At 52.5% G+C, this 25,100-nt stretch overlaps 2 protein-coding genes across 4 annotated transcripts; one reads left to right on the top strand and one right to left on the bottom strand.

Annotated features, from left to right (window-relative positions):
• The first annotated feature begins 1,622 nt into the window (after positions 1 to 1,622).
• LOC104060484 (endothelin receptor type B) lies at positions 1,623 to 16,937 on the top strand. 3 transcript variants are annotated; one of them, XM_054075264.1, is made up of 8 exons: positions 1,623 to 1,789; positions 6,044 to 6,571; positions 10,434 to 10,546; positions 10,981 to 11,185; positions 11,498 to 11,647; positions 12,403 to 12,536; positions 13,157 to 13,265; positions 14,511 to 16,937. In XM_054075264.1, exons 2-8 carry the CDS (start codon positions 6,074 to 6,076, stop codon positions 14,658 to 14,660), a joined length of 1,359 nt encoding a protein of 452 aa, XP_053931239.1. In that variant the 5' UTR covers positions 1,623 to 1,789; positions 6,044 to 6,073; the 3' UTR covers positions 14,661 to 16,937. The 3 variants fall into 3 exon arrangements, with proteins under 3 accessions (XP_053931239.1, XP_009560578.2, XP_053931238.1); XM_009562283.2 differs by having other exon boundaries at positions 1,653 to 1,793; positions 14,511 to 16,936; XM_054075263.1 differs by lacking the exon at positions 14,511 to 16,937 and adding an exon at positions 13,593 to 14,159 and having other exon boundaries at positions 1,653 to 1,793.
• Positions 16,938 to 17,753: 816 nt separating this feature from the next.
• LOC104060485 (DNA-directed RNA polymerases I and III subunit RPAC2) lies at positions 17,754 to 24,970 on the bottom strand. Its single transcript, XM_009562284.2, has 5 exons — positions 24,843 to 24,970; positions 20,857 to 20,954; positions 19,661 to 19,737; positions 18,276 to 18,358; positions 17,754 to 17,955 (listed from the first exon to the last, which is right to left on the bottom strand). Exons 1-5 carry the CDS (start codon positions 24,879 to 24,881, stop codon positions 17,908 to 17,910), a joined length of 345 nt encoding a protein of 114 aa, XP_009560579.1. The 5' UTR covers positions 24,882 to 24,970; the 3' UTR covers positions 17,754 to 17,907.
• Between the last annotated feature and the right edge of the window lie 130 nt (positions 24,971 to 25,100).

Below are 25,100 nucleotides of genomic sequence, written 5' to 3'. Positions count from 1 at the left end.
GGAAGGCTGGGAGGGGCTCTTGATCAGGGAGTGCAGGGACAGAATCATAGAATCATAGAATAGTTTGGGTTAGAAGGGACCTTAAATATCATCTTGTTCCAACCCTCCTGCCATGGGCAGGGACACCTCCCACTGCATCAGGGGCTCCAAGCCCCATCCAACCTGGCCTTGAAAACCTCCAGGGATGGGGCAACCACCACTTCCCTGGGCAACCTGGACCAGTGCTTCACCACTCTCATGGTGAAGAAATTCTTCCTTAAGTCTAGTCTGCCCCTCTCCCATTTATACACATTCCCCCTCGTCCTATCACTACAACCCTTTATAAACAGTCCTTCCCCAGTTTTCTTGTAGGCCCCCTTCAGCTATTGGAAGGTCGCTTCCATAGGACGAGGGGTGTGGTTTTCAGCGCAAAAAGGGGAGATTGAGATGAGATCTGAGGAAGAAACATTTTGCTGTGAGGGCAGGGAGGCCCTGGCCCAGGTTTCCCAGAGCAGTGGTGGCTGCCCCATCCCTGGAGGTGTTCAAGGCCAGGTTGGATGGGGCTTGGAGCCCCTGATCCAGTGGGAGGTGTCCCTGCCCATGGCAGGGGGTGGAACTGGGTGGGCTTTAAGGTCCCTTCCAACCCAAACCATTCTATGAAAACATTTCTGAGCCATCAAGGACCCCAGAGCAAGATGTTCTGCCTTTTATTTCAAATAAACAGCTCGCACACATACCAAATAAATCTCCCTTTCCTGATAACAACTGTGTTCTCCTTGGTGCGACTTGTGGCCATTTATTCTCATCCAATCACTTGTTACCTGTGAGAAGATGGAGAAGCAGAGGGGAATCTTCGCGCCAGGACCATGTCCAGAAACTAGACTGGATGTATGGCTGATGGAGAGGACTGGTGTGACCCCCCAGCAGCACCTGCTGCTCAGCCATGAGATATTCTGCCCTGTGTCTCGAGCAGTCAGATGCTGCTTTTCAGACAGTTCAGGATGCAGAGAAACCACAGCAAAATAAAACCAGAGCTGGCATGTGAAAAGGCACCAGGGCAACTTCTTGTAGATGAGAACATGGTCTAAAACCTGTTCCCAGCCTGCTTGACCTAGACCAGGGCTCAGGGAGGCCGTGTGTGAGGGAAAGCAAGGCTTGTCCTTTCCCAGCAGCTCGGTGAGGACTTCTAATATTTTGTCTTTCTTGCTAGAAGGGAAACCTCAGGCCTCCTCTACCTTGCTTGCAGTACCCCTCTGGCTCCTGAACAGTTCCTTGAGAGCTCCAGGTGGATCAGCTGGTGTTGTACACCCTGAGTAGAGAAGGCTTTAATGTCTTTTCTCCTCAAAGGTGGTCAAGGCTGCAGCTTCCTTGACCAAAGCACGGCCATGGGGCTCCTCCATGCCCGCGGCTACAGCCCGCTGAGCAGGCACGCTGCTCTGCAGTCAGCAGCCTTCCCCCAGCAAACTCCCTCCCCCTTGAGCTTTTATTTGTTTATTATTTTCATCTCCTCCCCAGAGCTGTCCTGCATTTCTCCTGCTTTGCCCTCCTCCTCCATCCCTGTCCCGCGCTTCGCCTATTGGTTGCAGGGGCTGCACTCAGGGGCAGCCCTGCAATTTTCTATATAACCACCCGCCCCCCTCTGAGAGACCTCAGCAAGGCACGAGAGGGAAGGAACATCCCCTCAGCACGAGCCCTCGCATCACAGCAAACTCCAGGATCTACAACACAGCACCCACAGGACCTGCCCAGCTGCTCATGCGGTGGAAAGGAGCCGTGGGAGGGAAAGAAAGTGATCCCAGGAGCATCCAAGGCAGGTAACAACTCCAATGAAAACTTTGCTGTTCCATGTTCTCATTTGCAAACAAAATTATTTCCTGCTTTGAGGGGGGTCTGCACTTTTTTCAGTTCTCCCCACTTCAGGGGAGGCGTTGCAGGGATCACGGCCCTGCGCAGGCAGGCAGGGAGAGGGTGCGTGAGAAGAAATCCAGCGCATCTCTTGGGGGAAGGTCCCTCTGCTTGTGGATCAGGTTGAATTCAGGTCAGGGAAGCAGCCGGGACGTGGTGGTGTCATCTGCCTTTCTCTCCTCTTTCCTCTACCTGTGGCATCTTTGCTGCAAGAGATTATAGAATCACAGAACACAATCATACAATGGTTTGTGCTGGAAGGGACCTCAAAGCCCATCCAGTTCCACCCCAGCCACGGGCAGGGACACCTCCCACTGGATCAGGGGCTCCAAGCCCCATCCAACCTGGCCTTGAACCCCTCCAGGGATGGGGCAGCCACCACTGCTCTGGGCAACCTGGGCCAGGGCCTCCCCACCCTCACAGCAAAACATTTCTTCCTAAGACCTCATCTGAATCTCCCCTCTTTCCACTCAAAACTGTCCCCCTCATCCTCTTCCTGTATTCCCTGATCCAGAGCCCCTCCTCAGCTTTCCTGGAGCCCCTTTCAGCACTGGAAGCTGCTCTAAAGTCTCCCCACAGCCTTCTCTTCTTCAGGCTCAAAAAAACCAACTCTCTCAGCCTGCCCTGTACGGGAGGTGCTCCAGGCCTCTGATGCTTCTCCGCACAAAAGGTGTAGTTTGGGTTTGGCAAGGTTAGCCTGGCAGGAGAGCAAAAGTGGAGCTTCTTTCGAAGGCAGCCTGCCCTGCTAAGGCAAGACAGCAGGCAGCGTGCTGGCTCAGGGGAGGCTGGTTTGAGATGAGGACACAACCTGGGATGTGTTCAGCTCTCCTGGGGTCCCAGGCAAGAGGAGTCTTGGGGGCCCCAGCCCACATGTGGCACGTTTCAGATGGACACAGGCTGTGTGAGGTTATGGTGATGGTTTCCAGTCTCTCATTTGCGGATGACACTGAGCTGGGAGGAAGTGTGGATCTGCTGGAGGGTAGGGAGGCTCTGCAAAGGGACCTGAACAGGCTGGACTGCTGGGCCGAGACCAATGGCATGAGGTTCAACAAGGCCAAATGCCGGGTCCTGCACTTGGGGCACAACAACCCTATGCAGTGCTACAGACTGGGGGAAGAATGGCTGGAGAGCTGCACGGAAGAGAAGGACCTGGGGGTAATGGTTGACAGCGACTGAACATGAGCCAGCAGTGTGCCCAGGGGGCCAAGAAGGCCAATGGCATCTTGGCTTGTATCAGAAATGGGGTCACCAGCAGGTCCAGGGAGGTTATTCTCCCTCTGTACTCGGCACTGGTGAGACCGCACCTCAAATACTGTGTTCAGTTCTGGGCCCCTCACCACAAGAAGGATGTTGAGGCTCTGGAGCGTGTCCAGAGAAGAGCAACAAAGCTGGTGAGGGGGCTGGAGAACAAGTCTTACGAGGAGCGGCTGAGAGAGCTGGGGTTGTTTATCCTGGAGAAGAGGAGGCTGAGGGGAGACCTTATTGCTCTCTATAACTGCCTGAAAGGAGGTTGTGGAGAGGAGGGAGCTGGGCTCTTCTCCCAAGTGACAGGGGACAGGACAAGGGGGAATGGCCTGAAGCTCCGCCAGGGAAGGTTCAGGCTGGACATCAGGAAAAAATTTTTCACGGAAAGGGTCATTGGGTACTGGAACAGCTGCCCAGGGAGGGGGTCGAGTCGCCTTCCCTGGAGGTGTTTAAGGAACGGGTGGGTGAAGTGCTTAGGGACATGGTTTAGGGAGTGTTAGGAATGGTTGGACTCGATGATCCAGTGGGTCCTTTCCAACCTGGTGATTCTGTGATTCTGTGATGTCCATATCATGATTAGTGTTCCAGCTGTGATTTGGGCTGAGCACAGTGTAAAGGGTGTTTCCACTTTCAGGGGTCTAAGCTATTTGCGAACAGAAGAGCCGCACCTCAGCAGGTGCGGTGGAGATGGCTCCTTCAGGCACCAAGTCACTTCCCAAGATAATCAGCAACATGAACAAAGCTCAATGGATTTTTGGTCAAGCCATGCTGGCTTTGGCTTCACATCCGCTGGGCACTGAACAAGCTTCTTGATGCTCCCTTTGCCTCAGTTTCCCCCAAAAGTAAGAAAGGGTTACGCTTTCAAGCCTTTGAGATGTGGGAAACAGCACGGAGGGGAGAAGCAAACAGGGGAGAAAAAAACAGGCTACTGAACAGGAGAAAACAAAGCTTCTCTTTCACTGATTTGCTGTATTTTAAGGTGAGATGGGGGAGAAGTGTTTTTTTCTTTGGCATTTTGCATCAGCACTGTGGCAGGGATGGGCAGGATCCAGTGAGCCATGTCCTGTGATCCTCACTCACATGAGCTCTTCTGCCAAACACCCAGGGGCTGAAGAGCCATGCCAGGCTCTGAAGTCCTGCATTGGGGTGAGCAGATAGGAGCAGCCCGGTGCTGCCGATCAGAGAATCCCAGAATGGTTTGGGTTGGAAGGGACCTTAGAGCCCATCCAGTTCCACTCCCCTGCCATGGGCAGAGACACCTCCCACTGGATCAGGGGCTCCAAGCCCCATCCAACCGGGCCTTGAACAACTCCACGGATGGGTAACCTGGGCCAGGGCCTCCCCACCCTCATAACAGAACATTTCTGCCTAAGATCTCATCTCAATCTCCCCTCTTGCAGCTCAAAACTGTTCCCCTTGTCCTATCACTGCACTCCCTGATAAAGAGCCCCTCCGCAGCTTTCCTGGAGCCCCTTTCAGGACTGGAAGCTGCTCTAAGGTCTCCCTGCAGCCTTCTCTTCTCCAGGCTAACCAGCCCCTGTTCCCTCAGCCTATCCTCATAAGGCCCTCCACATCCTTCACCACCCTCATTCCTCCTCCTTTCGAACTGGTCTTTTCCAGCCTTCGTAATTCTGTGATGAGCTTTCTCCTGTGGTTGCAGAGCAGCAGCTTAGCTGGTCCTGCCTGAAAGCATCATCTGAGATGTGCAAAGCAGAACCCACTCTGGTGATATTTATTAGCAGTGCTCCAGCCTTGGTGTGCTGGAGAGACCTTTTACGGTGCTCAGCAGTCAAAACTGCAAACAGCACAGGGAGATTTATCTCCCCAAGTATTGAGCTGGATGGGTACAGTGGATTCGGAAAGGAAATGGTTCAATTAACGATGATAAAGATGAGGAAGGAGAGGCTGTGCTGTTCGCACATAAATTGGAAGAAAGTGTCACGTAGCAATATGGCATTTCTGGAAACACCCTTGAAGTATTTTCCCATCATGGTTCCCAGCAAGGCTGAGCTGGTTCTTTTTGCTTTGCACTGAAAGAAAGCACATGATAGCCTGGGTTCTGCTAAAGATGGGATATTAGCATAGCCCCGGTTTTCCCATGGCACAAACTGGAAGATAAGGTCTGCTTATCTCTTATCCTGAGGCGGGATTTGCGGAATGCCCAGGTGTGCAGGCACCGACAGTACACAAGCAGTCAGAAGCACGGATCAAACATGTCAAGGACATGGATCTGTCAGACCAACTCCAAAGGAGGCTGCAGGGATGATCCCAGGGCTGGAGCACCTCCTGTAGGAGGACAGGCTGACAGAGTTGGGGTTGTTCAGCCTGGAGAAGAGAAGGCTGTGAGGAGACCTTAGAGCAGCTTCCAGTCCTGAAAGGGGCTCCAGGAAAGCTGGAGAGGGGTTCTTGGTCAGGCAGTGCAGGGAGAGGATGAGGGGAACTGGGTGGGTTTAAGGTTCTTTCCAACCCAGATCATTCTATGGTCCTATGATTCTAAGAAACTAAATGAGAAGCATGAGGTGGACATAAAGGGCTATGATTGGCAGAAGAACGAGATTTGCCTGGTGAGCAGCACCACTGGCCTGGGAAGGCTCAATAAGTTCAACAGGTTGAACGCACCTGTTGGAGAAGAGGCAGGTACCCTCATTTGCTGAAATATGGTGTAAGAGGCAGAACAGGCAGCATGTTTTCCTTTTAGCTTATGTTTCTGAGAAGGCATGTTTAATTTTAGCAGCAAAACTCCCACCCACGGGGGTCAGCTGCTTCAAGTAGATGGGACCTGATCTGGCACTATTTCTGATCATGATGATCATGATCTGAGGATGGACTTTCTCCAGTGATTGCTTTCATTCAGTCTTCTTCCTCCTCCCTCTGCTAATGGAAAGCTCTCCACTGTACCTTTCTCCACCTGCAGATCCAACTAAGACCCAAGCAAGGACATCCCATGAGTGCTGTGAGGACTTCTGCCCCCAGCTTTGCCATTTGGTCCCTGATGGCGAGAATCCCAGCTCCCACCACTTTAGCTGTTTTCCTGATTTGCTTCTTCTCCGGGGCACGCAGCCAGACCCCGAGGGCTTTCCAGGAGAGCACCATCCCTTTTGAGGTGCTCAGCCAGGAGCAGGCTTACAGTCTGGTCCAGCCAAGCCTGTTCCAGGATGCCAAGGTGTTGAACCACTCAGAAAGCCTCCCCAGGAGCACCAGCTCAGAGCCACCCCTGCTGCCCGTGTGCGTGAAGCCTGCAGATATCAGACACGTCTTCAAGTACATCAATACCATCGTGTCCTGCACCATATTCATAGTAGGGATCATTGGGAACTCCACACTCCTGAGGATCATTTACAAGAACAAGTGCATGAGGAATGGGCCAAATGTCCTCATTGCCAGCTTGGCACTTGGAGACCTTCTCTATATCCTCATTGCTCTGCCCATCAATGTTTATAAGGTAGGTTCCATGTGCCAGGAGCACGACAGCAGCCTGGTAATTGCAGGGACAGTGTCTTTTTCCACCTGCCTCAGTGTTCTGGGGAATCTCTCTCCTTGGCTCTTCATTGCAGGCTCCATTTTTGCAAAGAAGAGGGTGGGGGTTGTTCCTGCTCTTCAAGGGATGAGGAAAACATAACCAGACAAAGAGCCCAGAGTACATTCCTGGGAAAATGAGGTGTTCTCAGCTACAGCTGGGTTATGCACACCCAACACAAGTATGCAACTTTCCAGATCTTTTAAATCTCATCTAAAATGACAAGAAAAGAATCACTCGCAGTCTCCTGACATTACAACCCAATGTTTCTTTCAGTTGAGCAAAGATCATTGTTCTCGTGCAGTGGGGACGCTTCCCCCAGCACAGTTCAATGCATCAGCCTCAAGCTAATACTTTTCTATTCAAGCTAAACATGAAGACCCATCCAGGAACGAGGCAGAGGCTGTGTTGTAAAATAGGGCCTTCTTTCAGAGATGCTGCCCCTAAACCAGAGAGAAGAGGCACCACAAATGATCACAGGAACGTGAGCTCTGCACAGTGTGCTGGGGCAGAGAGGACTGGGCAGATGTGGGCAGCAGAATCATAGAATGTCCTGAGTTGGAAGGGACCCATAAGGACCACCAAGTCCAGCTCCTGGCCCTGCACAGGACGACCCCAGCATTCACACCGTGGGGCTGAGGGCCTTGGCCAAATGCTGCTGGAATATTGTCAGGCTCGGCACTGCGACTGCTTGCCTGGGAGCTGTTCCAGGGCTCCACCATCCTCTGGGGAAGAACCTTGTCCTCATGTCGAGCCTAACCCTCCCCTGGCACGTCTTCATGCCATTCCCTCAGCTCCTAGAGATATGACACCCCATTTAAAAGCAGAAGGCGTGTTACAACACCTGTGAGATGTGCCTGGGCTACTGCAGCTCTTTCTCACACAGAGAAAGACACATTTTGTTCTGCCAGAGACAATGGTTTGAGGCACATTTTGGTGAGCAAGAGCCAATGGTTTCTACGAAGGGTTGGAAAAGATGCTGTGGGGTGAGGGCCTCTCACTATAAGAAAGACATTGAGGTCCTGGAGCGTGTCCAGAGAAGAGTGACGAAGCGATGAAGGGGCTGGAGGAGCGGCTGAGGGACCTCGGGTTGTTTAGCCTGGAGGAGGCTGAGGGGAGACCTTATCACTCTCCACAACTACCTAAAAGGAGGTTGTAGAGAGGTGGGTGTTGGTCTCTTCTCCCAAGTGACAGGCGATAGGACAAGAGGGAATGGCCTCAAGCTGTGTCAGGGGAAGTTTAGTTTGGACATTGGGAAAAATTTCTTCACTGGAAGGGTTCTCAAGCACTGGAACGGCTGCCCAGGGAGGTGGCTGAGTGCCCATCCCTGGAGGTGTTTAAAAGGCAGGTAGATGAGGTGCTTGGGGATATGATTTAGTAATGGACAAGTATGGTTGGACTCAATGATCTCAAAGGTCTTTTCCCACCTAATGATTCTATGATTCTATGACTTGGAGCTCAGCCAGATTTGTTGGTCAAAGGGAAGCCTTAGCCTGAAAAGTGGAAACTCAGTGCCAGAAGGGTCTTGGACTGAGCAGACTGGGTGGCAGGGGAGAGAAGGCAGAGGAATGAGAAGTAGGAAGAAGGTACATATGATCTGACAGTGAGAACAACCAGATAGGGCTGGAAGAGGGTCTCAAATAACTGCAAATAGATATAGATTGAAATATATATATAGATTGAAAACTATAAATGTTCTTTAGCTCAATAGGTTCTCCACAAGCTGGACAAGCCCCGCTGTTACAAGAACACATATCCACACAGAGGGTTTCACTCCTGTACAAGACAACAGAGCAGCTTGGGCCAGTAGCGCTGACCCAGGGGAAGGTTGCCCCCTCCACCTATGAGGTAGAGCCCACCCCCGCTTTCAACCAACAGCCCCTTTTTACTGTGAATAAGGAACAATTGCTCCTGCCCAAGAGAGGAGTCATGGTCTGGGGAACACAGCTGCAACACCAGCCCCTCTCCTGCAGACCACATCTACCCTGCCCAGGCAGGTGTTGTGGGGGCAGCCCAACAAGCATGGGCATAGATAAGCCCTCAAAAATCTGGACAGCAAAGCCCCTCCAGGATTTGTCCCCAGTCAAAATCAGGACAAGGAAAACTGACATTTTAATCATGCCTTTGATGGGAAAGGCACCATCTGGCCAGGGAAAGAGTTTAGGTGACACACAGAGCAAGAGCAAAATACCTGCTGGACCTGCCTCCGCAGGATGCAAATGCTTCTCCACATTAGGGGATCTGGGCTGCAGAGTCCATCTGCAATAGTTGTATCACCCACAGTATCAGGGTGGTCAGGTTGGTTTTAGCTTGGGCTCCCAAAGAAACAAGGCTTATCCAACAGAGCTGTGAGGATGTGGGTCTGACAGACTTTCCCTTCAGGATCTGTTTGCCCAGTTCTGCTGTTTTTAATAGGTCTCTGTGGCAGGAAGGTCTTGTGAAACACGAAAAAGGGCATGTGGGACCAGATGGAGGCTTTAGGAATGACCTCACTGAGGAAAGCTGGCAGATAAACTAGTCACAAGTTCAATACCCATCTCTGTGTCCTGGTCAGCCAAGAACTGGGGTTGCACTGAGCCTTGTGCACTAAGCCTGGCTTAGACCAATGGCATCATCTACAGGACATCTCCTGTCAACACAAGCTGCTGCCTTGGAAACACTTGCCCTGTCTCTTGGAGCTGCAACCAGTACAGCTTGCAGCCAACACAGAGAGAAGTCGAGGTATTTCATCCAGGCTAAAGACAACATCTTCGTTGGTGTTGCCTGCCTTGTAACAGGAAAACTGGATCAACTCTTAAGAGCTGCGACTCCCTGCTCTGGTCACATTCACACTGACAGTTCCTGGCTGATGTTCGGGATTTCCCTAGGCCACCCCTCTCCCTTCCGCCCCTCTTGTTTCCAGCCACCTCCTGGAGGAGAAGATGTTGCTTGTTTGAGAAGCCCAAACTGACTCTGAGCAACTCTGGCCCTAAAAGCAGCCCAGTTCCCCTGTGGCATATCTCCCTTGTGACACAGTAACAGATGAGATGGGTGGACTATCCAGATCTGCAGACCAAAGGAAAGGGTCAACTGCCTTCACCTGAGACCCTGATTTTCAGGAGAGCTTCTGGAGGAATTTGTGTTTCTGTTGAAGCCAAACTGAAGAGCTTACACAGGAGGGTGGTTCTGAGTCTGGGTAACCTTAGGATGGGTTCCAGGTGTCATGAGGGTATAAGGGTTGTGAACCCAGGTTTATTCTCACCCTCATGAGTGGTCTAGGTCTCCCCTGCCTTCAGGACCCCTTGTCCCCACTGGTGCCTTCGGCTTGCCTCATCTGAGCGTGGCACCATAGCATGTGTCCTATAACAAAAGTAAGTGTGGTAGGGGGTCAGAGTATGGTAACGGACTACATAGATTTGAAAGCCATCTGAAAGAAACTGTCCTTGCTGGATTTTGGCTGTTTCAGACCATAACACCCATTTTCCCTCTGAAAGCAACCCAAGACCCATTGTGGAATCACCCATCAATCCACTAGGATTCAGATCCATCCAAAAGAACCCGGTGTCTGGTCCATCTTTCCATCTATGTAACAACCCATCTCACAACGAGCCCTTTGGGAAGTGAGTGGTTCCCAGTACAACACAAAACACTGGAAAGAGCACACCGCCTAATCCCAGTGGAGGTCACCTCTGAGCGCTCTCAGCTGCTCTTTGTGGGCTTCTCACACCTTGTGGGTAACCACCTGCTATTCCGGAAAGCCAGACATGCTCTCTTGAAGCAGCCTGTTAACTCTGCGGTTCTTCCCCAGCTCTTGGCAAAGGACTGGCCCTTTGGTGTGCAGGTGTGCAAGCTGGTCCCCTTCATCCAGAAGGCCTCGGTGGGCATCACAGTCCTCAGCCTTTGTGCTCTCAGCATCGACAGGTAAGAAACCGCTTCTCCAGCTGCACTGCCCAGCCTGACCCATGTGAGACAACAGCGTGTCCCTTCCTGCTCACCAAGAGGCAGACTGCAGGGTGGCTCAGTCCCAGCCTAAACTCAGAGATGGGGAGAGGGTGCTGTCACGTAGGAACTGCTGGAAAAGGTTGAGGGGAGGATTGTGATGTGCTGGAACAACTGCTGGGGTGGTGGGAAGGGTGGCACCTCCACAGTGGCAGGTAGGCATTGGCCAAAGATAGCTACTATTACACTCCTCCATCAAGCCCCTGTTCCTGATCTTTCCCACTCCACTGAAGGGGTGGAAGGGGCAGATGTAAGGGGAAGAGTCTCTGGGGACAGCTCTGATCTGCACCTTCTCAGTCCCTTCCTGACAGCTGCTTTTCTCCCTCCAATCCGTTGCGTTCCCACACGCTGGGCAGGTACCGAGCAGTGGCATCCTGGAGTCGGATCCAGGGGATAGGTATCCCCATGTGGAAGGCGGTGGAGGTGTTGCTGATCTGGGTAGTGGCCATTGTGCTTGCAGTCCCTGAAGCTATAGCCTTTGACATGGTGGAGCTCAGCTACTGGGAACGACACCTGTGGGTGTGCATGCTTGCCTCCGAACAGAAATCCAGTTTCATGATGGTATGTACTGCATCCCAACCCAGCAGATGGGCAAGGGAGAGGGAAACACGGGAAAACAGAGTGTCCCCCCCCCTTGAAGAGATGACAAGATACCCATTCCGTGGAGGTGTTTGGGGCCAGGCTGGATGCGGCTTTGACCACTCTGGTCCAGTGGGAAGTCTCCCTGCCCATGGCAGGGGGTTGGAACTAAGTGAGCTTTAATGTCCCTTCAAACCCAAACCATTCCATAGTTCTGTTATTCCAGGCCAGCGTCGGGTCAGTTCACGGCCCAGATACAGCCCCTCACCTTTCCAGTTGCTCTTTGCCTTGCAGTTCTACCGCGATGTGAAGGACTGGTGGCTTTTCGGCTTCTATTTCTGCCTTCCCTTGGTGTGCACTGGCATCTTCTACACCCTCATGTCATGTGAGATGTTGAGCAAGAGAAACGGCATGCGAATTGCTCTGAATGACCACATGAAACGGGTATGAAAACCAAGAAGGCAGAAACTCTGCTGTTTCCCAAAGAGAAGGGCATTCTGCCGGAGGGGGGAACACACGCCTGTCCCTGTAAAGGACACATAGGAGCTGACATCACCTCTCAATGGTCAAGGGATGCTGGCACATTGATGCAGATGCATTGGTCACACCAGGAAGAGGGGCCTTCAGCTGTGCAGCCTCCAGCCTTGGGGACAACCCAAGCCTCGTGGCCATAAACCAGCTAGATTTTCAGTTTCTTATGGTCATTTATCTCTGGGCCAGCACAGGTCACTGCAAACCGGGCCAAACGCTGAATGTGCCACCTCACAGATCAGGGGTGCAGGGAAAATGACAGTTTACTGTCCCCTCCCATGCTTTACAGAATGATCCCTCCAGGCAGACCTGAGTTGCAATAACACAGTGTGAAGGGTGGATAGATGAGGGCCCCGTGTCCCAGGGGGTATCACCCCAGCAAATTCACCAGGAACCACGGTGGGAAGGGGCGTGAAGGAGTCTGGTCCATCCTGTGCTCTTGGAACCCTACTCCTTTCTGCAGCCTGGCTCTCAGACTCCTCCCCATAATGCAAGATTTGGGACATGCAGGTTGTGCTTTAGTCTCAAAAGGGGTGCCCAGACAGCATCAGATTACAGAAATTACTTAAAGACCCTTTGCTCAGCATGGGGAGATGGTGTTTCGCTCCACTCGCTTTCCAGTGCTCAGCCAGACCATCCCTTCTCTCCTGCCCACCTTCTCTTTGCAGCGCCGGGAGGTGGCCAAGACTGTGTTCTGCCTCGTGGTGATCTTTGCACTCTGCTGGCTGCCACTCCACCTCAGCCGCATCCTCAAAAAGACCATCTATGACCAGACGGACCCCAACCGATGTGAACTGCTCAGGTAGGGGCATCAGCAGAAGGGTACTGTGCTGGAAGCCCCTGCAGGCAGCAGCAGAGGCTCTGCTGGCTGATAACACCTTGTTTCAATAGCTCCTTTCTAGATGGCGTTGCTCTCCTGAGAGGCACACGGAAAGGGTTTGGGGAACCATAAGAAGAGAAGAAATTAAAGTCTGAAATGTCTCTAGAAAGCTATGGGTTGAAGAGGTCTCTTGGGCAGAGAAAGGTTCCCCGCAGGGCTAAGGGGACTGAGTCACGTCTGAGGGCTGTACGCACATCCTGCCGCTTGCCAGGAGTCAGTCTTCTGCTCTTCTCTTCACCTATCACGCCAAGATCCAGTTCTGAACAGGCACTGCTACTGTGTGAGTTTGAGAACATCAGGGTCACTAGGGGAAATCAGATCTCATGCTCTTGATTTCCTCAGGAAATGCTCCTCTCAAGCCAGTGTTGTGCGGTTGCCCAGCTGCAGGAGGGACAGCTTTGTGCTCACCTCCATGGACCAGCCGTTGCCCTCCTTGGAAGCAGGTTCCCAGGCCAGGCAGTTGGCAGGCATTTTGGAAACCCTCCTTCAGGTCTCCATAAGCTTTCAACACACCCACCCTCTTCTCTCCCCTCCCGCCTCAGTTTCCTCCTAGTGATGGATTACTTCGGAATCAACATGGCCTCCCTCAACTCCTGCATCAACCCTGTGGCTCTCTACTTCGTCAGTCGGAAGTTCAAGAACTGCTTCCAGGTAGGCTTGACCCTTCCAGAGTTCACAGCTATGGTGACCATTCCCAGACACCCGTCCCCGGGCCACAAACTCCCTCAGCCCAGGCACAGTGCAGCCAGAGGTGCTCCCGTCACAGTGGACCTCGGTGTCTACAACATGAGGGGGAAGCTGGAGAGCAGTTTGGCCAATACATCCAGTACAGCAGCAGCAGAGGCAGGGCTGGACCTTGCAGCTCCTGGCTGCCAAACTCCCCATCAGAAACACACCGGGGCTGCCAGCAGCCCACAGGATTCACCTCTTTGCTCATATACTAATGATATTTCCCCTTCCATATTTTTTTCCTGCTAGGTGCCTCTCTTGCTAGCTTCAAGTACACTAGAGGTCACTGCCCTTTGGTCAGTGTAAGACCTAGGAGAAGACAAAAATGTCCATATTGTTCTGGATCAGAAGCATTCCCACAAACCATCAGCCCAGGGACCAGGACTGCTTTAAAATTTGAGCCCAGGTCACTCAGATATAATTTTCAGGAGTATCACAGAATGTCCTGAGCTGGGAGGGACCCACTAGGACCATCGAGTCCAACTCCTGGCCCTGCACAGGACAACTCCAACATTCACACCGTGGGGCTGAGAGCCTTGGACAAATGCTGCTGGAATAGTGTCAGGCTCAGTGCCCTGACTGCTTCCCTGGGAGATGTTCCAGGGTTCCACCACCCTCTGGGGGAAGAACCTTGTCCTCATGTCCAACCTAACCCTCTCCTGGCCCATCTTCCTGCCATTGCCTCAGGTCCTTCATTGGTCACAGACAGAAGAGCTCAGTGCCTGCTCCTCCTCCTCCCCCGGTGAGGAAGCTGCAGAGGTTTTCCCTCAGTCTCCTCTTTTCCAGTACTGGAGTCCTGAGAAAGGAAGAGGATGGGATGGGATGGGATGGGATGGGATGGGGACGGAATCACCTCCCAGCCGCTGTGGCAAAAAGAATAGTTGAGACCAGGCAAGCATTCCCTGTATTTTCTGTCCGCCAAGACAAGAAAACGCAACTACAAGAGGTACCCAAGGATTCAGTATCTTCATTTTCAATCCACACCAGCCCTACCTTGGAACACTTGCTCCCAGCAGATCCCCAAGACAGCAAGGTGCAGGAGCACAGGTTTCCCAGCCTGGCACCGCACAGGTTGACTTGCCAACACGAGTGAGGGAGCATTTCCTCCTTTTTGACCCTGTAGCCCATGCTTGTAACCTCTCCCTCCACCCTCCTGTCTCCTCACAGTCCTGCCTTTGCTGCTGGTGCCAGAGACCAGCTCTGAGCATCACCCCGACAGACGAGAAGGGCTCCATTGGGAAGTGGAAAGCCAACGGGCAGGAGCTTGGGCTGGACCGGAGCAGCTCCCGCTTGAGTAACAAGTACAGCTCTTCCTAAAGCCAAGCCACCCACAGGGCCACGAGGAGAAGGCACTGGGCCAACATGGAAGGACCCCAACATTTCTATCACATGGCCGTTTTTCTGGTTGGATTTGAATCATTTTTTGCTTCATGCCATAACCCACCTGGAAGGAGCTGCAGCTTTGCACAGCCCCCGGGACTGAACACAGCCTCTGCTCCATCACATGTTACCTCTGGAGGAGGGGGAAGAAGATTCAGATCCTTGTAGGATTTTTCATTTCCCTGCAGCAAAACCAAGTGACTTATGGTCATTTGTCTTGGGTGGGAATGTGGGATGGGGAGACATGCGTGGAAAGGGAAGGAAGGCTGAGATGTGGTCACTTTGAGATAGATACAGGATGAGGTGGCGGAGAGGACCACGAGGAACCATTTCCAGCTGAAAAAGACAAAGAAAAGCTTTGATAACATCCCTTACCATCTCCATCTGTCTGTCCCTGGGCAGGACGCCAGGATAAGACCCAGGCACCGTGATGTCTGGTAGACCATCAATGAAATCTCCTCCTGTTCATGGTAGAGAGGGAAGGGCAATAACTCAGCTTCACCGCGTGTGTGACCAACCTCACCTGGGGAACCCTAAAAGCCCTCCCCTCTTCACCTTTTCCCAGGAAATCTGCTCCAGGCTCCCCCCTCAGGGATAACATTTGCCCCACAAGACAGTGATGCCATGTGACTGCACAGCGTTGGGAGCAGGTATCCTTGGCAGCATCCAGCCAAACTATCAGCTCCAGCTTCCCCATCCCCAGGGACGAGTGAGCTCCTGGCTAACTGGACATTGTTGCTGGCCCGAGGCTGTCTTTCTAGGGAAGAGTTGTAAGTCAGGGAAGACAGAGGAGCTCACCTTTCCAATCCCCTGTGAAACCAGGAAGCAGCAAATTCTCTGCCTGACATTGGATGCAAGGAAGATGATCCAGGAGATGTGCCTTTCCAGAAGAGAATCCAGCCTTGATCCTTGGTCTTTGGCAGCTGGAAACAGCACAGTCTGCTTCAGCCACTGGCTTCCAGGAGGGGGATCACCTGCAAGACCACAGCCTGAAGGGAAAGAAGGGCTGCCCCACATTTTGATGCCAACAAGGCTGAGCTCCAATGGGGCCGTGGGGCTGGAACCCAGCAGGTCTTGGCCTTAGCACCATGACAGCAAGGACCACGCCATTTGTAAGGAGGGCAGAGATGTGCATCCTCATGACCAAACCAAGGTGGAACAGGCAACAGGGAAGGTCTGATCTCAGCCGAAAGAGCTGATGGAGCTAACTGCAAAATGGCAAAGAGCTTTCATAAATTTACTATTGAAAATAATTCATCTCTGAGTGTTTTTCCAGCATGTTTTCCTAAAAAATCATGCTTGCTAAACTTTAAGGAAACCTATAGGAGAAAGCTTTAGTTACCAAGTTTTTTGATGGTTTTTCTGTTGGTTTTTTGCTCTCTCTTTCTTCTTTTCACTTCACCAAGGAAAAAAAATGGAGAGAGGAAAAAGGGAGAATAGAAAAGACCTGCAAATAAAGCAAAACGTTTTCCAGGTGTTGGAGTTTTTAGCTTGGCTTTTGCTAAAGCACCAATATTTTACAAAGAAATAACATTTCTGAAAGACAAAGGGGTTTCAATGACAACAGCAGGACTGAGGAAAGAGGGGGGATTGAGATGAGACCTTGGAAAGAAGAAATGTTTTGCTGTGAGGATGGGGAGGCCCTGGCCCAGGTTGCCCAGAGCAGTGGTGGCTGCCCCATGCCTGGAGGTGTTCCAAGGCCAGGTTGGATGGGGCTTGGAGCCCCTGATCCAGTGGGAGTTGTTCCTGCCCATGGCAAGGGGTGGAATGGATGGGCTTTGAGGTCCCTTTTGACCGAAACCTTTCTCTGGTTCTGTGATTCTATGCTTGCTCCTATGTGGTGGGGTGATACCAGGCAAAGGCCCTGTTCCCTACGCACCGCTGGTTCACCCCAAGCCCTGTATGAAAGTGTGCTTGAACAACCCACGGGTTTCCAGCATGAAGAAACCAGGCCAGACAGGATTTGCCGAAGCCAAAGCACCCACCCACTACAGATATGGGACCATGTTGGCATGGGCAGGATGAATCCAGTGCAGCAAACTACACAAGGAAGCCTTCTGAAATGTAGGGTTCAGCCGCTCCTTGGCCCAACACCTGTGAACCCAGCCCCCTCACCAGCCTGTCAGAGACCAAGTCTGTCAATTTGTACTTGGAAGAGTAATTTTATAGAGAAAACCTAACATTTTATATCATCCCTCTCACTCCTCTGTATGTTAATAAAACACGTTGGTGTCTGAAAGGAAAAATCTCTGGGTGTTTCTTACAGAGCATCAGGAGGTCTGCAAAGTCTGCTAAACACATAAATGAGCATCAGCAGGTTCCTTTGGTAACTGCAGACCTCTGCCGGAGGGAAGTGGTGTCCCCCCTGCACAGAGCAGACCAGAAAGGTTCACAATCCTCTGCCGTGCGTGGAGCAAAAAAAACTCCTGCTATTTCATGCCACATTACACTGAACAAAAGGCTTCCACTTGGCTGCCAGCAGATCCAAACAAAGCTAGGGTTTCAATTTTGTACCCTTTAAACCTGCACATGAGGAGAGGTCTGAGTTTGCCTTTGTCTGCGTTCCTCAGGGGGTTAATAAAGGCAAGTGTTTCTTTATTCATCTCAGCCCCTAAATGAGCAGAGTATCACTTTATAACAATATGTTCAAAAAGAAAGGCTGGCCATAGCTGTTGGAGTCAACTGCACTGGTGCCTGTAACAGAAGAATTTCATAGAATCATGGAATAGTTTGGGTTGGAAGGGATCTTAAAGCCCATCTGGTTCCAACCCCCTGCCACGGACAAGGATGCCTCCCACTGGATTGCATCGGGAGAGGTTGCTGCCTCTCTAAAAGCCGGATGTTATGGCGTGGAACCCCTTTGCCCTCCACGGACTCTAGGGCAGACTGACTGTACACCAAATACCTGCAAACTCTGTGATCTGAAAACCCTGAGCAGGAAACAGCAAGGAGAGGGAAAGAAAGAAGATGGAAGAGCTGCCTCCTAGCCATCATTTTCCACACCTGTGATGAGATGAACGCAGCATCACCTCCACAGCATCAAACTTCATACACTTTATTATTAGAGAAAATACAGGTTTGCATCAAAGCAATCATAAAAAAATGAACCAAATAAAAACTCTTGACACAGGGAATTCAACACACAGACGCTACACACATCTATGGGGACTGCCATCCCCAAACGTTATTGCATCTCTTCCTCCCTCTGGGCTCTGTATTCCTGCATGCTATTCTGCAAACAAGAGCAAAGGACAAATGTTAACAGCAGATACCCGAGTATCACAAGTACCACAGTGCCACCAGCCTGGTGTGTGCTATGACTGCTCTGTTCGGTGCCTGGAAAGGCTGAGGGACCTGAGAAGCTCTGACAGAAGTCCAGGCCCTTTCAGAAGTGACAGAGGTTCACAATCCAAGGGAAAGGGAGCCAAGCTATGCCACAGGTCAGGGAGAGAATGATTCATGTCTGAAGTGCCCACAGGTTACAGCCCACCCCTGTCGCCCCTGAGACCAAGAAGCAGAAAAGGCCCCTGAGCTCTTCATGAATAGTCTCACCTGAAAGGTGTCGAGCACATGTTGGCAAACGCTCATCAGGTCGTTCAGCCCTTTCCGGAATGGCTCAACAGCAGGAAGAGTCCCTTCAGGAAGGAATACAAGTTAGTGAAAGGGGAGGTGGGTTCCAAAGGGCTGGGAGCCCCATCCCTCACTGCTCTGAGGCAGTGTGGCTGTTACCACTGTGCCCAAGAACAGTCCTTGTGATGGGGGGAGTCTCATACTTGAGGGACGCATCCACACACTTCCCCCCTACCAGTCCACCACCAGCAGCCTCAGAGCTGAGCTCAGTGTGGTGGTACAGGCCATGGCGCAGCAAGAGCAGATGCTTATCCTGCAGTTAAACCCATGGTGAAGGGGCTCCCTCGGCAAAGCGAACAGCTTGAGCATTCATTAGTTTTAGGAAATTAAAAGAGTCAGCAAGCACAAACTAGACACTTGCTTCCAGGAAGTGGCTTCCACATATTAGCCAACAGGAAAGGTGGAGAGGAGCTCTTGATCAGGGAGGGCAGGGATAGGACAAGGGGAACAGTTTCAGCTGCAAAAGGGAAGATTGAGATGAGATCTGAGGAAGAAATGTCTAGCTGTGAGGGTGGGGAGGCCCTGGCCCAGGTTGCCCAGGGAAGTGGTGGCTGCCTCATCCCTGGAGGGCTTTAAGGTCTCTTCCAAGCCAAACCATTCCATGATTCTTTCTGATGCTCAAGGGATCAGCCTCACGAGGAAGGAATGAAACAACAAGGTCCCCCTCGGCAGCAGACAAAGCTGTGAAGCTCACAGGGCCAGGACTAAGGGCAGTGGGCTGAGCTGCAGGGTGGGTGTGCTGGGAGGAAGGAGCAACTGCAAGAGGCTCAGCGCTGTCAGCACTTGGGGAACAGTCCTCTTTGGGAGGCAAGGCAAAAGACAGCACAGACTGATAAGGCTTTCCAGAAGAGCTTTGAGTCATAACCTGATGACCAAAGCTGCAAGACAGCCGAGAAGGAGAAGCAGAAACAAATTATCTCATTGCAGCCATATATATCAGCACATTTTGGCTTTGCTTTCCAATCCCCTTGCTGATTTAGGGGCAGGTGGAGCACTCATCACCTGGGACACTGAAGAGCAGATCTTCTCTACTCCTCTGCCTACTGCCAGCCAACACAGACAGCTGGGACCAGGCAAGGCTGTGGACTCATGGGGTCTCAGCTTGTTCAACCTGATGTCTGAGAGACAGAAGAGCTGTGGCACAATGGCTCAGAGCAACAGGGCATGGCCATGGCAGGTGGCCAGCAGAGAAGAGGGAGAAAAGTGCTTTTCTTTATTTAAAGGACTCATGGTGGAAACCTGAGTACAGCAGGGGGAATTCCAGAAAACAAGGGCCCCAGCCATGAAGGAAACATGCACACTCGTACCTCTGGTCTGGATCCGGAAGTTGATCTTGCTTTCAGAGGGGTGTGTGATGCAGTAGCCGCAGAACTCCACATCAGGACTGCAGAAGGGGAGAGAGGAGAAGAGAGCAGTGAAACCCAGGCTGATCCACAGCAAATCTCAGGGAAGCAGAGGCTCAGGCCACCGAGACTTGCTGGGGCTCAGAACATTCCTAAAATGACTGAGAGTCTTATGGGAGGGATATGCTGAAGGGGAACTGCCTTTGTAAGTTCATTTACACACCTTCATCCATCTCTGAGCTACCGCTGGAGCTTTGCAAAAGGACATGGCTGGCACAATTGTAGCCACCATCCTGGCACCACCAGGAGCACACTGACAGGCCTGAAGATATCAAACAGGGGATCCTGGATGTTTGGAAACCCCACTGTACACAAAACTGTTGCAGTTCTGCTGGACATTAACAGGCTTGATGGGTCTGGGGCACCACAAGGGCTTACTGAGGAGCTTTGCAGGGTGCATGCATCTGTCTTCATAAGCTGAGGTGGCTGGTAGAACATTCATGCACCCAGCAGAAAGAACAGTCCTGTGCAAGGCCCCTGACGGTTCTTGTCATGGTGGTTTATCAGAGGAATTCACACAACACCTGCAATGCCACTGCCATTTGAGATGGGGCCCTGAACTCCTGCCACAATTCCTCTGAGGCTTCCCAGCAGATCTCAGTGCTGTGCAGTTCAATCAAATTGAGCAACCAGCGTGAACCGATTTGCACATTTTGATGGGAGCAGCAGGGTAATAAAATTCCCAGCATCAATTCTTGTATCTCCATGCAAGCCTGAAAGATGATCAATTGGCTTAATGCTGGCTGTTCCTTTTCTGACATCACGTGTCGCAGGAGCAGACAAAGACCACTTGACCACATGTGCAAAACTTTACCCAGGGCCAAATAAGACATTCAGGCTGGCTGTTCCCTAAGGGATGGGAAGCTGGAAGCCACGGATTGTAAGCCAGTAGACAGAGAAGAAGCTTTTCCAGTCAGATCCATCCCACAGCACCCAAGCAGGGAAGTAGGGCAGGTGTGAAGGCGGCAGCTGGGGCCAGCCAAGGCTTAAAAAGACCTTAAAAGGCATGCACAGAGGTAGTTTCTGATTATTTGCCTTGTTTCAGCAACAACTGAGATGCAGATTAGAAGGTCAGCATAGGAGCTGGAGGCTCCACTTACTTCTTCATCACCATGTATCGGAGGGCGTTGCCAAGTGTGTGGTCCTCATCGTGCAACACAAATGTGACGCAGTTTCCATCTGTCCCATCTGCCTGGACCTGCCACAGACAGGGAAAGAAATGCTGTAAGTCTCTTTGAGGCAATGAACACCAGGCCAAGGGTGAAGAATAAATCATTGTGTGCAGCTGAATTCACTGCACCAGAGTCAGTGGGAGGGCCTGTAGGTCTGTCTGGGACATATCCACAGCTCAGACCTTGGGTTTTGCGTTGTGACCAAGAGCAGAGGAGGAAAAAGTGCAGAATTACAGACCCCAGAGAACTCTCCCTGGTTATCAAAGTGCCTGTGCATCCTTCCTCTCCACAGGAGAGGAGCCCAAAGAAGCCTGTGGCTTCAGGGTGGAAAGAGACTGGGAGTGACTGTTCAGGTTGGTGAGATCCCAGGTTCCATCACCAGCATGTGGGGCTAGACAGGAACAGGAGGGACGGTCAAAAACATGCTGTTGTCTGTCAGCAGGGAGATTTCATCCCAGCTTGAAAACAAAAGGAGCTGGAAGCCCAAATTCCCGTGCTCAGGATGAGCCCGGGGAGCTCACCAGCTGCAATGAACGCTGCAATGCCAGCAGCCAGCCCCTAATCCTCCTGCTGCTTTCAGTTCAGATGCCCAAAAAGAGCTTTACCAGCCAATGCTTCCTGAGAAGCCTGGTTTGGGATCCCTCCAAACCCCAAAAGTCACCTAATTAATTGCTTAGCTGTCAGAGGGCTGCCGAGCCTCTGCCCTCTCCCTCAGCTCCACGCAGCCACTGCGGAGCCGGAGGTACCCAGACAGCCCCAACCGCTTCCCCTCTCAGCAGCAGAGAGGTTCCAAGGTTAAGTGCAGGGCTGGGTTAAGATAAGCACTGCTCTCATTGCATCCTGCCCATAGCAAAATCCTCAACCGCTCCTGGAGATTTACAACCCCTCACATTTCCTACCCCCTTTGCAGCACCCTTTCTCCTTCTGCCACCACAGGGACATAACTCAGCAGTACCAAAGGGACACACAGACCAATTTTCCATGGAGGAGACCCCCCAGACCTGCAGAACAACTCAAGGGCAGGCTACCTGCACACTGGCTATCACAGAATCATAGAATTACAGAATGGTTTGGGTTGGAAAAGACCTTAAAGCCCATCCAGTTCCACCCCCTGCCATGGGCAGGGGCACTTCCCATCAGATCAGGCTGCCCAAGGCCCCATCCAACCTGGCTGTGAACACCTCCAGGGATGGGGCAGCCACCACTTCTCTGGGCAACCTGGGCCAGGGCCTCCCCACCCTCATTGTGAAGAATTTCTTCCTAATGTCTAATTTAAATCTTCCCTCTTCCAATTCAAAGCCATTCCCCTTCACCCCATCACTCCATGCCCTTGTAAAAACTCCTTCCCCAGCTTTCTTGTAGACCCCTTCAGGTAGCAGAAGGTTGCTAAAAGGTCACCCTGGAGCCTCTACCCAGAGCAGGGTAGGTGCAGTACAGCAACATCACAGCAAGAATGGGGAGGCTGGACTGACAGGGTGTCGCTCACGTCCCAGCATCTCACAGTCCAGAAACAAAGCAGTTAAGTCTTCTTGAGGGATTAAAATAAGGCAGTGCGGCAACCTACCTTCCCTTGGTGTGGAAGAACAATGCGCAAGGCTTCCCTCAGGATACTTGGGCAGCCAGGGGCATGGATGAAATGAGACCTGGGTGCGGTTTTGGGCACCACAGGATAAAAAGGATCTAAAAGTTACAGGAGAGTCTCCAGAGGACGGCACAGTGTTGATGAAGGGTTTAGAAGGGAAGAGTGTGAGGAGCGGCTAAAGTCACTTGGTCTGATCAGCCTGGAGGAGGCTGACAGGAGACCTCATTGTGCTCTGCGGTGAGGTTGGAAAAGCCCTCTCAGCTCATCCAGTCCAACCGTAAGGCCAACCCCAGCTCAACCCCACTGTGCCTGCTAAACCACATCTCCAAGTGCCACAGCCACACAATTTTTTAACCCCTCCAGGGATGGAGACTTCACCACTGCCCTGGGCAGCCTCTACCAGGGCTTCACCACTCTTTCAGTAAACAAAATTTTCCCTAATATCCAATCTAAACCTCTCCTGCTGCAACTTGAGGCCATTTCCTCTTGTCCTGTTCCTTGTTATTTGGGAGAAGCACCAACACAAGTAAAATACATCAGTCCTGACCTCTAGCTGCTTCTGTTCCCTGTAGGGCAACCTCAAGCACCAAAACTTCAAGAAATTTACCTAAAAGGCGCATTTCTCCCTGTCTCTCCTATGTCAGGGAATGCTGCTGGGGGGAGGAACAACTCCTGCACCAGCGCCGCTGAGGGGTGTCAGCTGGGAAGCAGCTATGGGAAAAAGGACCTGGGAGTCCTGGAGACACCAAGCCAACTGTAAGCCAGCAATGTGCCCTTGGCCAAGGCGAAGGGTCTCTTGCGGTACATGGAGAAAAATGTGGCCAGCAGGATGAGGGAGGGTCTCCTCCCACCCTGCTCTGCCCTAGGGAAGCCTCATCTGGAGTCCTGAGTCCAGTTCTGGGCTCCCCAGCTCAGGAGAGACAAGGCACAACTGGAGAGAGATGATGAGGGGACAGGATCAGCTCCATTATGTGGAAAGGGTGAGAGCCCTGGGTCTGTTCTGCCTCAAGAGGAGCTGAGAGAGGATCCCATCAATGCTGATTGATATCTGTGATGGGCCAGGGCAGGAGGAGGGGGGCAGATTCTGCTCAGTGGTGTCCAGAGATGGGACAGGGGACACTAGGCAAAAACCGGAGCTTGGGAAGTTCTACTTGAATATGAGAAAACTTCTTTCCTGTGTGGGAGACGGAACACAGGAACTTGTGCCCAGGGAGGGTATGGAGTTTCCTTCTCTGAAGATATTCCAGCCTGCCTCGACGTGCTCCTGTGCAACTGCTGAGGTGCCTCTACTGTAGCCAGGATGGGACTGCATGAGCCCAGAGGGCCTCGACAGCCTCACTGCTCTGGGGTTGCACTAAGAAATCATAGAATGGTTTGAGTTGGAAGGGACCTTAAAGATCATCCAATACGAACCCAATCCAATACCTGCCATGGGCAGGGACACCTCCCATTGGATCAGGGGATCAAAGCCCCATCCAACCTGGCCTTCAACACCTCCAGGGATGGGGCAGCCACTCCTGCTCTGGGCAACCTGGGACAGGGCCTTCCCACCCTCATTGTGAAGAATATCCTCCTGATGTCCAATCTAAATCTTCCCCTCACGAATTTAAAGACACTCCCCCTCATCCTCTCCCTGCACTCCCTGATCCAGAGCCCCTTCCCAGCTTTCCTGGAGCCCCTTTCAGCACTGGAAGCTACTCCAAGGTCTCCCCACAGCCTTCTCTTCTCCAGGCTGAACAACCCCAACTCTCTCAGCCTGTCCTCATACAAGAGGTGCTCCAGCCCTCGGATCATCTCTGTGGCCTCTGGACTCGCTCCAACAGCTCCACGTCCTTCCTGTGCTGAGGACTCCAGAACTGGACACAGGGCTCCAGGTGGTGTCTCACCAGAGCAGAGCAGAGGAGCAGAATCCCCTCCCTCCCTGCTGGTCCCGCTGCTCTGGATGCAGCCCAGGACACGGTTGGTTTCTGGGCTGGGAGCGCACGTTGCGGCTCAGGTCGAGCTTCTCACCCCCAGCACCCAGAGTCTTTCTCCTCAGGCCGCTCCCCATCCCATCAGCCCGAGTCTGTGCCCAGAGCAGCACCTCGCCCCGTCTGTGTGGAACCCCACGAGATCCCCAAATGATGGGATCGGGAGCACCGCGGGGCTGGCGCGGGCTTAGCCCAGATCCGTCGCTCCCCGGTCCTCCTGTGGCTCTGCCCTCGCCATCGCGATATACCCCGACACCAGAGCCGCGAGAGCCCTCCCGAGGAGCCCCGGCTACCGCTGCCCAGGGTGAGAAGCCCCGGTGGGCCCCCCGGACCCTGTCCCGGCCCCTTCAGCCCTCGCTCACAGTCTCCAGCGCCGCCTTCCTCTCGCCCTCCTCCGCCATGGCTGCCGGACTACAACTCCCGGCAGCCTACGCTCGCCGGGAAACAGACACTTCGGCGAAGAGGACACCCTCTTCCTGTGTCCCGCTGAGGAAGGACTACAACGCCCGGCAGGCTACGCGCAGAGGGATGACATTCTTCCGCGAAGAGAACGCCATCTTCCGGCGTTCAGCGGAAGGAGGACTACAACTCCCGGCAGACCTCGCGGTAAGGGTCACGAC

Source organism: Cuculus canorus, chromosome 10, assembly GCF_017976375.1.
Source record: "Cuculus canorus isolate bCucCan1 chromosome 10, bCucCan1.pri, whole genome shotgun sequence".
Classification (NCBI taxonomy): domain Eukaryota; kingdom Metazoa; phylum Chordata; class Aves; order Cuculiformes; family Cuculidae; genus Cuculus; species Cuculus canorus.
Note: the sequence above shows the minus strand (reverse complement) of the source record. Positions and strands in the feature narration are given on the sequence as shown.

What these genes read in the sequence shown, in the direction of transcription:
- LOC104060484 (XM_054075264.1), top strand. Translation starts at nt 6,074, where the DNA reads ATGAGTGCTGTGAGGACTTCTGCCCCCAGCTTTGCCATTTGGTCCCTG. An exon ending in TGCCCATCAATGTTTATAAG is followed by an intron (nt 6,572 to 10,433) that starts GTAGGTTCCATG and finishes GTTCTTCCCCAG; the next exon opens with CTCTTGGCAAAGGACTGGCC. An exon ending in TGAATGACCACATGAAACGG is followed by an intron (nt 11,648 to 12,402) that starts GTATGAAAACCA and finishes TTCTCTTTGCAG; the next exon opens with CGCCGGGAGGTGGCCAAGAC.
- LOC104060485 (XM_009562284.2), bottom strand. Translation starts at nt 24,881, where the DNA reads ATGGCGGAGGAGGGCGAGAGGAAGGCGGCGCTGGAGACT. An exon ending in CTTCCGGATCCAGACCAGAG is followed by an intron (nt 18,359 to 19,660) that starts GTACGAGTGTGC and finishes TCCTTCCTGAAG; the next exon opens with GGACTCTTCCTGCTGTTGAG. An exon ending in ATGTGCTCGACACCTTTCAG is followed by an intron (nt 17,956 to 18,275) that starts GTGAGACTATTC and finishes TCTTGTTTGCAG; the next exon opens with AATAGCATGCAGGAATACAG.